This window comes from Quercus suber, unplaced genomic scaffold (genome assembly GCF_002906115.3).
Source record: "Quercus suber isolate HL8 unplaced genomic scaffold, Cork oak 2.0 scaffold_329, whole genome shotgun sequence".
NCBI classification, from domain to species: domain Eukaryota; kingdom Viridiplantae; phylum Streptophyta; class Magnoliopsida; order Fagales; family Fagaceae; genus Quercus; species Quercus suber.
Window position 1 is genome coordinate 339,888 of NW_027069782.1, and position 14,222 is coordinate 354,109.

The 14,222-nt window shown below is 33.3% G+C and overlaps 3 protein-coding genes across 3 annotated transcripts; all 3 read right to left on the minus strand.

Moving 5' to 3' along the window:
• Window positions 1-669: 669 nt before the first annotated feature.
• On the minus strand, window positions 670-2,191 carry LOC112011125 (uncharacterized). The gene is made up of 2 exons (XM_024043516.2): window positions 1,895-2,191; window positions 670-1,617 (listed from the first exon to the last, which is right to left on the minus strand). Exons 1-2 carry the CDS (start codon window positions 2,054-2,056, stop codon window positions 1,063-1,065), a joined length of 717 nt encoding a protein of 238 aa, XP_023899284.1. The 5' UTR covers window positions 2,057-2,191; the 3' UTR covers window positions 670-1,062.
• A 3,134-nt stretch (window positions 2,192-5,325) lies between these two features.
• LOC112011144 (probable ribonuclease P/MRP protein subunit POP5) lies at window positions 5,326-7,496 on the minus strand. The gene is made up of 4 exons (XM_024043535.2): window positions 7,342-7,496; window positions 6,496-6,683; window positions 6,253-6,390; window positions 5,326-5,697 (listed from the first exon to the last, which is right to left on the minus strand). Exons 2-4 carry the CDS (start codon window positions 6,671-6,673, stop codon window positions 5,549-5,551), a joined length of 465 nt encoding a protein of 154 aa, XP_023899303.1. The 5' UTR covers window positions 6,674-6,683; window positions 7,342-7,496; the 3' UTR covers window positions 5,326-5,548.
• A 4,782-nt stretch (window positions 7,497-12,278) lies between these two features.
• Window positions 12,279-12,758, minus strand: LOC112011135 (uncharacterized). The gene has a single exon (XM_065783109.1). It carries the CDS (start codon window positions 12,756-12,758, stop codon window positions 12,279-12,281), a length of 480 nt encoding a protein of 159 aa, XP_065639181.1.
• Between the last annotated feature and the right edge of the window lie 1,464 nt (window positions 12,759-14,222).

Consider the following 14,222-nt stretch of genomic DNA (forward strand, 5'->3'; position numbering starts at 1 on the left):
TGGCAATAGGTCATGACAAATGGTATCATAAGCAACCTAGTAACACAACATAGGATTTGACAAGGATGTTAGAAATTTTTTTGGGATAATTTGATAGTTGTGAGAGGAGGAATTTGAATTGATGATGTCTTTGTTATACACCAGGAAGTTCAAATGAGATATAAGGTTCCTGGTTAACATTAGGAATTTAAGTGGAAGATATTGTGATACCTTAGCTTATGTGGATTGGGTTAGATAAACTATTGTGTGGACATTTATTAGTCCTACATCGAGTATTTACTAAATCAAATTGTGTTTGTCATATAAGTGATTATGTGGAGATATAATTGTGCCCTTTTGGAATATAGTACAAATGCAACTAATAATGCTTCCTCTAATCATGATAAATAGACATGGTTTTAAGAAATATGATATATATATATATATATATATATTCCATTAGGAGAGTTATAGTGTGAAAGAATATGAACTTATCTGTTGCATTTATAAAATTCTTAAGAAGAAGTATTATTTCTTGAAACTTTTAGGGACGTCTCATTTCGTGAAACTTAAAGGGAAATTTGTATAATTTCCCCAAAAATTAAGTGACAACTCGTAGAAGGGGAATACTTATTTTTATAAAAAGGGGGTGTGATAGCAATGTTTTTCTTAAGGGAGATTCTTATCATATTCTCAACAAAGTTACTTTCTATTTATTTCTTTTAAAAGATCCAAATAAAGTAGTTTATTTCTAATTTTGCATATAATATTTCTTTTCCCATATGCAATTCTCCGCAAAAGCTCATGGGAATCAAGTAATATCCTTTGCTTGAAGTGAAGATTCTTGTCTCAATGAAAATGGGGATAGATCAAAAGAGGCTCTTTATTCCTTGGTATCACAGTAATAAGGAATAAAGAGCCTCTTTTGATCCACTTTTTATTCAAGATGATAGTACAAGTTAAACGAACTTGATGTGCAACTTAATTCAACTTGGGTTGAATGTGTAACCTTATATTGCTATGCTATTAAAGTCTACATCTATGATAAATTGCTATAAACCCACCATATATAAGTGACCAATTTTAAGTTTCCCTCCCAGGTTCCTCATCCTTATCAGCATCAACAGAATCAGCCCACCCAAGCTCAAATGTGACGTCTAGGAAATAAAGCATGAAAACCAGGACAAAGCAGGATAAGAACATAGGGATGGGCCCAAAGATCCACAAAAACAAAGGAAAGGAGAAGTAGAAGGCACGCAATCCTAAAGACCAGAAATAGCTTCCCCTATTCACTGTCTTAGCAACATACTCAGAAGTGAGATGTTGATAACGGTGATCTAGGGACATCTTCTTGAAAGGAACATTGATGAGGATACTTGCATGGCTGTAGTACCTTATAGACTGCACGTTGAAAAGGAAAGCAACCAAGAAGCACACCAATATGGAGAAGAACTTTATGGAGAAGCCAAGCTCACTCATGTCTCCAAACACGAGTAATGCTGATTTATCCCAGCTGCGACTTGTCATCAAAACCGCAATGAGGGAGCTAAGCATTATTGCTGTGGAAGCCAACAGGGTCGATGCCATAATATTGTTTCTCAGTGTCTGTACAGCAAGAACACCATTCTTTGACACATCCTGCACAGCCAAGCATATACACATTTATATCATCATGCATGAAATTTAATTTGCATACTCATTTGAAATTGATTGCATTATCAGATCAGACATGTATGTAACAAATAGAAATATATGAGAGGTCGATCTAGCGGTTCTTAGGCCCCATATGATGTAAGAGGTTCTGAGCTCAAATTCTGGACTTCTCACTTAAATTACATGAGAACAAAACAATTGTATAGAAATGTGCCACAAAGACAAAGGTAAAATTCCAATATGGTAAAGCAAAAGAATTTACCTCCATCATAGCTTCGACCCAGAAGCGGCGATTGAAGGTATTGATGCCGATGACAGTCTTGTTGGGGTGCTTCATGATTCGATAGAGAAGCCACATGTGGTATGACAACATTACAACAAGGCCTGAAGGAACAAATATGAAATCAAGAACTTTTTTCTCCATTAGTATAATATCCACAGCTCTTTAATTTTGTCTCTTAGTATAAACCTTTTGTTTGTTCTTGAAGGCTTGAGATGAAAGACACAGAATCCAACTCTAATACGGGTGTAGTGTGTGTGAACTGAGTGAATTGGAAGAATAAGCAATAGAAAAGCAATGTAGATTTAGCTTTTTATACACAACACACAAGGCTCATGTGTACGTATTGCTTTTGTCTTTGTCTTTGGAGAGAGGCTTTAAATGGGATCCACGTATTTGTGGTGGGCTAAGAGTCTGTCTGTGATCCATTGGTTAAGCCAACTCCAACCCACTAAACTCACCAAACACCTATATGACTCTCTTTTTTCCCTTACTTTTTGTTAATCAATAGTGGTTTGGTCACTTGGAGTCAGTTTGAGTGGTGTATGGGTGCCTTTTTCAGTTTTTTTTCTAGTTCTAACTCATGATGAGGTTAGCAAGCAGCGGCTAATATGTCCACATGAAAAAAGCCTGCTTTGAATGCATAAATACTATATCAAACCAATACTAGAAGGGTACAATGGTAGCCTCTGTCACATGTTACCCTTTATTACTAAATTCAAATTGTAACTTTGTCAATCTAGGTATATTATAATATTCAAAGTGGTTCATACATGAGGTATCTTTAAACCAAGTTTTATGCCATGATTCTTTAAGAATGCCTTTGAATTCATTAATCAAAGAAACATGCTTTAACCCTTTTTTTTTACATTAATCTGGGGTTTCTCAAAAAAAGAAAAAAGAAAAAAGAGAGAGATAAGAAACATTCTTTAACATTTTTCATTAAAGTATTTGACCACATCTCTTGAAGTGTTTTTAACTTACTATATTCCATTTCAGAATATTATGCACTGAATCCGATAAGTCATAGTGAACTATTAAGTGGAATTCATTGATGCCCTGTTTTATATCGGTGAAATTTGAACCCCTCCCATCTTCCATAATCCATAGTACTCACAATAAAGTGAAAAATGGTAGCCCCCCGGCCATAAGAGTGTAAGACCACATTTCACAAATTAAGGCACTATGGTAAGACCAAGGGATCCACACTCAAACCAGTTAAATTCCTACGCTGTGTAATCAATAAGCACAGTTGAAAGCTAATTTCCAAAAACAAAAGCATAGTTGAAGCTTCATTTAAAGACTTTTTCCAATGTGTTCGTAAGTTTTACTTTAGGGCATAATTAATTTCAAGAAGTTGGTGGAATTGGAGTCCCCTTGTAATGGACGCCGGGCAATACTAATTGCCATCTTTTCTACTCTGCCATACGATTTTATAAAATAATAATAATATTATTATTATTATTAAATAAATAAATAATAATAAATAAAAAATTGAACATCCTCTATAAGACCCAAAGTGTTTTTTTTTTTTTAGCTAACGAGGGAGTCTAGACTTACAGACAACTTTCACATAAATAAAAGACAATAGTCATATTGAAATAGTGCAAGACAAACTAGACATAATTGATGAAGACAAAGAAAAATGAATGTTAAAGGAAGGAATAGTAAAAGAAATGATAGAGAGAATGGAAAGACAAAACAATAAAGAAACTAGTTCAATACAAATTATACGTACGAAGCGAGAGCTCTTTGAGCATTTGATTATTCCCCCGAGTGTGTGTAATTCTCCCTTTCTACAAACGAGGTAATTTTATGAGAAAAATCCCTTGAATCTCATTAAACTTTAGGAACCATAATCCAAAGTGCATTCTAATTTGCTGTCTTGTACTACCTATACATCCAACCACCAAAGTTTATTCTAATTTTCTGTCTCATACTACCAATAAACCCAGCTGTATACATAGAAACATCCAAGATTATATAAACATCATTGATAAGCAATAGTTTTATAACAGTCATTTTATATAATCTGGGATGTTTATCCATATTGGTAGTATATGGCTGTTATAAAACATTTGCTTATTATGCGTACATAATCGTGGATGTTTCTATGTCTACAGCTGGATTTATTGTTATTATGAGACAAAATTAGATGTATAGGTAGTATAAGACAGCAAATTTTAATGCACTTTAGATCATGGTTCCTAAAGTCTCATGTCATGAGAGCCAAGAAATTTTTCCCTATAATTACCTCGTGTGTAGAAAGGGGGAATTTACCCATACCTGTGATTAGTTACACATTGGTGACCATCTTGGATGAGAAATCTTGTCAAGTGGCTGGGGGAGAATGTTTCAGAAAAGAACTACAGGATTTCATCTATGATACCAAATTGACGTAGGACAAATTGGAGAATTTCTCTGCTTGTGCTTGTGCTAGGTTGACGTTTAGGAGGTTTTGAAATTAAGGTCTAGGAGGTTTTGGGACTAAGGTTTAGTTGTTGCATTACCAACTTTCCATACTACATGTTCGTTGTGATCTATAGCACTAGCAGCAGCAAGCAAGCCACTGGCAGTCAAGGAAGAACCCTAAAGATCATATACAACCTTGTTTCTACTAGTCCCAATTGCCCACATAATAGAGACCATAGAAATGAAGGTGCGAGGAGGTTTTACATGGAAACAAAAACTATAATTTGAGAACTAATTAACTCAAAATCAAGAGTAAAAAATTTAACCAAATCAGATGAGCTTCAACAAGTAACCTCTAAAACAGATTGTCTAAGACTTATTTCTCCTCTAGACATGTTGTACATCCTCCTTTGGATAAACACCGTTCTTACAGGGAATAAGTCTTTCCGTTAAAGATGAATATTTTTTAGGATAATTAAGGACCTGATGTCTCTCCAGAATTTACAGGAGGAGATTAGAATTGTGCTGAAGAGAACAAAAGTGAGAGTATTCACTATGAGAACAATTGTAGCCAGACTTAATAAAACTGCCTCCAGACTGTGAGTACTGAGTATTGCCACGTATAGCCATAAAAGGAAACTAGGATCCTTGTAATCCAATCAACAACTAGAACTAAAAAATAATGCGTCTAATAAAGGTTTATTCCACGACTTACCAAGCTCGTATACAAGTTCTAAAACTTGAATGAAACAGACAGGTTGTCCAATTAAATATTGATTTTGCAACCATCTTCCACATACCACGTGAGGACTTTAAATAAGAGGTTTCTAACATAATTTATATACTTCTTAATGCCCATGGGGCATAGGATTCAGGAAAATCAGGAAGAACATGAACATCACTGACAAGAAACAAGTAAATTAGGATAATCCTTGCCAAAAAAAAAAAGTAAAATGGCATAAAAAAGCAATTTCTAGCATATTTTTGAAAGTAAGATCGGATAAGAAATAAGCTCTTCAAGGAATTTTATATATATAAATTTTGGCCCCAAAGTGTCAGGGAAGAGGAGATTCAGCTCTTCCAGGAAAATTGACTGAAAGGCAAAGAAACAACACTCAATAATTTAGAGAAAGACTCTATACATAATCAGAAAGACAAAGAAATTTGACACCAAAAGGCATTGTACAACAGACTAAGCAGCATGTCACCACAGATGCAGTACTTTCAATGCTCCAAAACTTTGATCTTATCAAGACAATTTTGCATCTGCTGAGCGGCATCAGCTGAGAGACAAGCCCCAACAAGAAGTTTGTACTGCTCAAATTTTAGCTCATCACACTTCAACGCTGCATTTCTACAAGCCTTTATACTCCCTAGTACAAAGAAAAAAAATTATTAAATTCCTTTTTGATGGATGATAAAATCAAATAAATTTTCAGAGAAGTTTAATATGGCAGTACATAAAATTAGGTTTGCATCCTTGTGATGGTAATTGTGAAGTGATATAAGTAATGGAAGTATTGCAAACTATGATAAACAAAGCATGTAATCATCCAACTAGGAAATTATTGCACTCCTTATAGGAAATTATGACTCATCATGAAATTTATAAATGCGGTGCTTGAATAAATAAATTCCAACAGCAAGCTATGAATAGGTTACATAGTACCTTTAACACATTTTGCATTTTTAAATATAACCAAGTTTATAAGCTTTTTCACAAATTCTTCAAACTTAACGGTGATAGAAAAACGATGCTGGTCAGTATCCTGGTTAGATTTTAAAACATATGGATTTATTTTTTCTAAACTCAAATGTGCATAAATCATATATTAAAATATAGATATACACACACACACACACACATATATATATATAGCATTATCAGCAGGCCAAAAGAGTATCCATCTTGCTGTTGTTTGACTTACCACTTAGGTCCAACAAGTTACATAGAACGGGGCAATTTCCAATGCTCCTAACCATGGTGATGGCAGACCAAACCTTTTGGTACTCTTCTCTTGAAGCTCTAATGATGCAAAGCTTTGTGATGGGATTCACATACTTGACTGCACATAAACCACAAGTTGAATGATAATTGAAGATGTGACACTGTATTGAAAGTAAAAGGCAAGTCTGCATAAACAGGAGAAAAGGTAAAATATGGTACTTACCTTGTAAGGATCCAAGGGATGAAGCAAGACCACACTCTCCAAAGTTTACAAGAATGCTATCCTTGATTGCTTTTGAGACATTAAATTGCGTAATAATGATGGGATCTTGAGCAGCAAGATCTCTATTAGGATCCAAGAAAACTTCCACAATCATGTACCTATTTTTAAATCCCACCATAATTCTCTACCTGGCACAACATTTGTAAGATAACACAATTCAGCATGGAAAAGCAAAAGAGCTTCTTTTTTTCTTTTTAAATAAAACCAATAAGTTATTGTTGAAGAGAATCTATTATCTACCACAAGTATACAGGAAATAGTCCTACAAAATATATTTTGGATTGAGCAATTCTAAGACGAAGAAAACAAATAACCTTGAACAGACATCATGGAGCTATCACTGAATTGATTGTTGATGCAAATATTGATTAAACAAATAAATCAAAAAGTAAGTTTAGTAGGCAAAAAAAATAAAAATAAACACGATCAGAAATTCCACTGGTTTGGAACTTCAACAAAATGGTTAAATAAAAAACGATACAAAACTGTAGTAGTGTAAGCCCTCTCTACAGGACAATCAAACAAACAAACAAACAAACATGAATGATGAAACCATATTAAAAAATTCAAAGGTTTGACTCCACTAGAGAACTTCACACTCAAATTCATTGCACATCTCAGAGCATGAGCATACTGTACAATAATCAATCCTCACTGTTAAACTAAACTCCTATGAGCAACTGACCCCACACGTCAGAACCCGTTACCGGGTAATTGAGGGGCTTTTCACCCCTTAAGGCAGAGTTTGGCTCAGGGCCGGCCCTTCTCTTAGGCTAAAAATTTTACCTTTCTCTCTAGTCTCCAGTCTCCAGCTGGACCGCCTCAGCCTCTCTCCGCCTCTCTCAAGTCTCAACTGCTCACCTCACCGGTTCAGGAATCAGGTATAAAATTATAAATATTTGGGCACAGCCTAGGGGACTCCATTTTATTTGTTAAGAACTAAAGATAACTTTGTATTTGGGCCCTCCCTCGCTGGTTTTGTAATTTACCACTTATCAGTTTATCATTATGGCTGCCTAGACCCTCCCTGGACTGGGCGTTAAGTTTGGGCCTTCCAAGGTTTTTTTTTTTTTTTTTTTTTTTTTTTTTTTTTTTTTTTTTTTTTTTTTTTTTTTTTTTTTTTTGGTGGGTGGGTCTTATTAATAAGTCTTGTACCAGCGTTATGGCTGTGCTTAAATTTTTGTTATGTTTGTGCTTAATTTTTTTTTTTTTTTATTTATGCAGGTTGAGATTGCTAAAAATTATTATTGTTCAGTGAAACTATAACAATAGTTTTTATATAAATCAGGTTTTATTTCTCATTTGCTCTACACTTGAAAGTTATTTTTATTTTAGTCTTTATAAATATATTGTTTGATTAGAAATGTCTACTAGAAAATATGCATCTGGATATGAAAAACTTAAAAAAAGAAAAAATAATTAATTGAGTCTCAAAAAGGATCAATAAATAAATTTGTTATTAGTAACTAGCCTCATCGCACACGCGCATGTGCGATGAGGCTTTTTTTTTTTAACTAAAAAAAAAACTTGTGTTTTATTATATATATATATATATATTTTTTATTTTGAGAATTTAATTTATAAGTGAATAAAGTAATTTGAAAATCAACAGTAGCATGTGCAATGAAGCTTCTTTTTTTTTTAATTAAAAATAAAAAAAAAACTCAAGTAGAGTGGTCCAATTTTTTAGGCAATGTTTTAGTGGGAGTTAAAAGTTGTATTTTTACCAATTGCATTTTTACCAAATTGCCCTTTAATTTTGTCTCTAATTACTTATAGGGGTGTAAGGACATTTTTGAACTAAAAAAATAAAAATCCAAACAGGGAAGCCCCTTAAATAGTAGTATAGATAAACAAAATATAACACAAAATTTAGATGAAAATATCACAAATGAGCAAGAAATTCACCAAAATAATTTAGAAGAAAATGAGTCCAATTTTGCAATACAACAAATCTTGATAATGAACTTCAAAATAATTTAGAAGAAAATGAAAATAATGATGAAAAATATAATATAAAAATATTAAATAAACATTAATTTAATTAATATATAAGTATAAAAAAAGCCCCATTTTTAGTTCTCGCCTTAGGCCCCAAAATGTCTAGGGCCGCTCCTGTTTCCCTCTCATCCTCTCTCTGCCTCAACCCACGTCACACCGTGTTGCATGGCTAACCACCAAGCTCTCCTTCTAAACCTCCATGGTCGGAGTTTTTCAAGCTCATCACCTCCAACCACGCACCACTGCCGAAACCCAGCCAAAATCAATTCACGACCACCACCACGGCCAAAACCCAGCTAAAATCAAATCGCAACAAAAACCCAGAAGCCCACCAAATCACAAATCAAATCACACCCACCGAAATCAAAGCACAAAACCCACAAAACAACCAAAATCACAAAACAAAAACAATGAAAGTGAACCCACCATTAAAAAAACNCAAAATGTCTAGGGCCGCTCCTGTTTCCCTCTCATCCTCTCTCTGCCTCAACCCACGTCACACCGTGCTGCATGGCTAACCACCAAGCTCTCCTTCTAAACCTCCATGGTCGGAGTTTTTCAAGCTCATCACCTCCAACCACGCACCACTGCCGAAACCCAGCCAAAATCAATTCACGACCACCACCACGGCCAAAACCCAGCTAAAATCAAATCGCAACAAAAACCCAGAAGCCCACCAAATCACAAATCAAATCACACCCACCGAAATCAAAGCACAAAACCCACAAAACAACCAAAATCACAAAACAAAAACACTGAAAGTGAACCCACCATTAAAAAAACATATATTGGTTTTGTTATTATATTTTAGAAAAAGAATCATCTTGTTGAACTAATTTTAGATCCAAATTAATCAAACACATACCACAAGCAAGAATGATAGACTGAAAGCAAAGAAAAAAAAAAAAAAATAGTATTTCCCAGAAAAGTGTTTTCAGAAAATAGAAAGGGTATGCAAAATATAAAAACTATTTGCTTCATAATCTCAAATAAATAACCAAAAATCACACATCATAATCCGGTGAAGTCTCATGAGCCACAATTTCACCTAAGAGGATTGTCTGAGTTGAGAGGAAGAGATTTTCATAGTCTTTGGCTCGGCAGCACAATCTTTGATTTCCTTTCTTGACGTGGCTTTCACTCGCTCCTCTCATGTCAACCTAGGCGACGTATAAAGAGAAATAAAAGAAAGAAGAACAAAGCACCACGTAAAAAAGAAAAAAAGAAAAACTGTGAGAAAAGAAAGACGAACTGAGATCAGGTGCACTGTCATAGGTATTTTTTTTTTACATTTTTTACTCTTTTTTTTTTTAACTTTTTAACTCTCCTTTAATATATTTTATTTAATAGTTGAGATTGAAAGTTTTTTTTTTTTCAATTTTTAATCTCAACTATTAATTACAATTGCATCAAGGTATTGCACCTGAATCTGAAAAAGACAAAGAAACATACACATACACATACACATACACATAAATATAAACATACATAAATATAAGCACGCATAAACACATACACATACACATACACATACACATACAAATACATATAAACATACATTCACATACACATAAATATACATACACATAAACATAAACACACATACACATAAACATGTATAAACTCATATAAACGTAAACATACACAAACATAAACTTAAATATAAATATAAACACACATAAAGGCTCGATTTAGCACATCAAAGTAACTGACGAAATTGTTTGAGAATTTGTGTTAATTTGCAATTTTTTCCCATCTATATGAGGGTTTAATTTTTCTCAGTTTGTATATGTGTTTGTCTATGTATGTTATGTTTATGTATGTGTTTATGTGTATGTGTGTTTATGTTTGTTTGTTTATGTGGGTTTACTTTTTGTTTATATTTGTTTATGCTTGTTTATGTGAATGTGTGTTTATATTTATTTGTTTTTGTGTATATTTGTTTGTGTTTGTGTTCATGTATGTTTATGTGCATATGTGTATGTTTATATTTATGTTTATAAATATACATAAACATACACATATACATAAACATGCATAAACATAACATAAACATAAATATACATATACACATACATAAATATAAATGAACATAAACATAAACACACACGTACATACACATAAATATAAACATACACATACACACTCATACACATACACATACATAAACACACATACACATACACATACATTTTTAGTTCTCGCCTTAGGCCCCAAAATGTTTAGGACCGCCCCTAGAAGTAAAAAAAGCTAATCAAAGGCAATTTCTTTTAGTTTAATAATTACTAATATTTGTTCAGCAAGAAGAGTAACTCATATTCTTATCAAAATTAAAACAAAAACAAAAATGCAAATATCCCTAAAACAAAGCATTGGCTGTAACTGTGAGCTACAAAAACTGAACGTTAAAACTCAAAATCCACATTATTCACAAAATAAATAAAAAAATACTAACAACTGCTAATAAATGTTAAACTCAAACTGTTTACTTTTCGCAACTTTTCCCAGTAACCAAACAAAGAATTTTTTTTTTCCTCTAAAACGAAAATTTAAAAAAAAAAATTTAAAGAAAACTCACCAATTTGATCGACGAAGCAGTGAAATTGCGAAGGCAAAGAGAGATTCACCGCAAACGATAATTCCCTAACAATAATATTAGGTATTTGAACGAAAACGACATGTCGTACGACACTTTGACACCAAAAATAATTACATTTTCTTCTTCATCGTTAATGATGGGCCTCAACTTAAGGCCCAAAATCATGTCAATTTTGGGCTATATATTCATTCTACTAAATCGACCGTCAATGTAGTAAAAAAACTTAGGTAGTGTTCTGGACTCTCACAAAGGGTGCAGTTCCATGGTAGGGAAAAATACACCTTGCAACGGGTGTCTCACAATTGGTGGATCCCACCTTTAGTGGGACCTACCAGTTGTGAGACACAGGTAACATATACCCGTTGCAGAGTATAACTTCTCACATTGTAGGACCTAAGTATATATCTTTTGATTAGAAATCTTGAAACAAAAGAAAAAATTAAAGGAAATCAATCCCAATTTGTCTAACCTATAGTTTATTGAAATTATACAATTTAAATCCTCAAAATCTTGATGTTAGAATTCTCGGGTGTTACATTTTTAATCTCAAATTGTTAAGTGTTAAAAGTACAAAAAATTTTCAAAATTTTTGCAAGTAATTTAGAAATATTGCACCGGATTGAAAACCTGCATCTTATTCCACTTTTGTTTGATATATAATTATAGGCTAAATTAAAAATTACATTCTCTAATATTATTCAAAATTTAATTCAATCTTATGATTTTTAATTTATTCAAGTCAGTCCTATAATTTTAAATTTTACTCCATATAGTCATTGCATCCACTTCATCAAAGTTTCCTCCCAAAGTCATAATTAGATTTTACGAAGAATTAGAGGGTATAATTTGTAATATAATTATTAAAAAAAAAGCTTAAAAATGAAAATTTAAACTTAGATAAGACACAGTGTTTATCAAAGAGAGAGAGAGAGAGAGAGTTAGGGAAAATGAAAATGAAAATCAAGTGAAATTTTATGTTCATTACAGTATGCATATTCATAATTATAGTACAAGCTAAAAGAACTTGCTTTTTTTTTTCTTTTTTTCTTTTTTTCTTTTTTTTTTTCTTTTTTTTTTTATGAAAAGCTAAAAGAACTTGCTATAAACCCATCAATGACCAATTTCAAGTTTCCCTCTCAATTGAGTCATCCATCTTGTGTTCTTCTCCTAGTGTTCTTCTTCGATAATCTTGAAAGTTTTTGTCATCGATGTAGTGCTCATCAAATGTGAAGTCCTGGAAATAAAGCAACATAACAAGGAAGACGCAGGACAAGCACAAAGGGATGGGACCAAAGATCCACAAAAAGAAAGGAAAGGCGAAGTAGAAGGCACGTAATCTTAAAGACCAGAAATAGCTTCTCTTAATCACTGTATTGGCAACATAAGCATTGTGATGTTCATGGGGAACAATATTGTTGAGGTTACTTGCATGGCTGTAGTACCTTATAGGCTGCACGTAGGAAAAGAAAGCAACCAAGAAGCACACCAATATGGATAGGAACTTTATGGAGAAGCCAAGCTCGCTTCTGTCTCCAAACACAAGATTTGCTAGTTTATCATGGTTGCCACTGGTCATCAAAATAACAAGGATTGAACTAAGCATTATCAATGTGGAAGCCAATTAGGTCGATGCCATTATGTTGTTTCGCAGTGTCTGCACGGCAAGAACACCATTATTGGGCACATCCTGCACAATTAGCCATTTATATATGTTAAAGATATATTAGCTCATTAGCATAAGCCCAAGCTTAATTCTACTTTGTGTGCAAGTCAAGTCTCCTACTTGTACTAGAAGTTTATTAGTCTAGGGTTTAGTCTACTATATATACACATGTTATGATTCATTGTAACACAGAATTTGTACTACACTATAATATATTATTGATGTAACTCTTTAGATTTTCCTTCACCCTCGTGTGTTATTGTGTTCTAAATTTTATTATTTCGCTTCCGCATCCATACTAGCATATTCAACATGGTATATCAATGCTAATATTTAACTTGGTATTTGAGCCACCTTCTTGTGGCCATGGCTTTTTGTTCTTGCAGTATATTTAAGAGCAATCTTTGTCTTCCTTGGTGTTTTTTCGCTGCGTTCATCTTCTTTGGCTTTCTACTACTGCCGTCAAAATTCTCCGGTATAGTCATGCCACTGTTAAAAGTCGCATCAACACTGCAAAACCATTGCCTTCCTCAAACTACCGTCACAGAGCCAAACTTCATTCAAGGGATCTTCTCAATCTTATCAAATCTCAAGATTTCATCAAACTTCCATCTTGAGTTTGAGAGGAGGTGTTAGAAATATATTAGTCAATTCGCATAGGTCTAAGTTTAATTCTACTTTGTGTGCAAGTCAAGTCTCCTACTTGTACGAGAAGTCTATTAGTTTATTATTTAGTCTACTATATATACACATGTTATAATTCATTGTAACGCATGAATTATACTACACTATAATATATTATTGATGTAACCCTTTAGGTTTTTCTCCATGGATGTAGGCCGTTAGACTGAACCATGTAACCCTCATGTGTTATTGTGTTCTATACTTTATGCTTTCACTTCCGCCTCCATACTAGCATATTCAACATGGTGAATCAATACTAATATTTGACAATATATACACACATTATATAATCATGCATGAAATTTAATTTTTAACACTTTGGTAGTCATTGAAAATTAGTTGCCATTTCTAATATTATACAATAATTAATTCCATTATCATCATGACATGCACATAATAATTAGAGCATTCGCAGCAGTGCAGTTATAATGCTATATTGCTAAAATTTAGCTCCACAAACACAAAAAACGCGCTGCAGCAGTGGAGGCAAAACTTAAAATTTTAGATGATTTGCTACAGTGCACATCTATCTTTAGATGTGCACTATAGCACACAGGTAAAAAAAAAAAAAAATTATTATCTTCTCTCTCTTCTCACATTAATAAAACATTTCCTTCTTTCTCTCTCTCTCTCTCTCTCTCCGGCTTCTCCTTTCTTCTTTCTTCCTCAAATTTTTTTTTTCCCTCTGGTGTGCTCAGGCCAAAATCCAGTCGGTGGAGC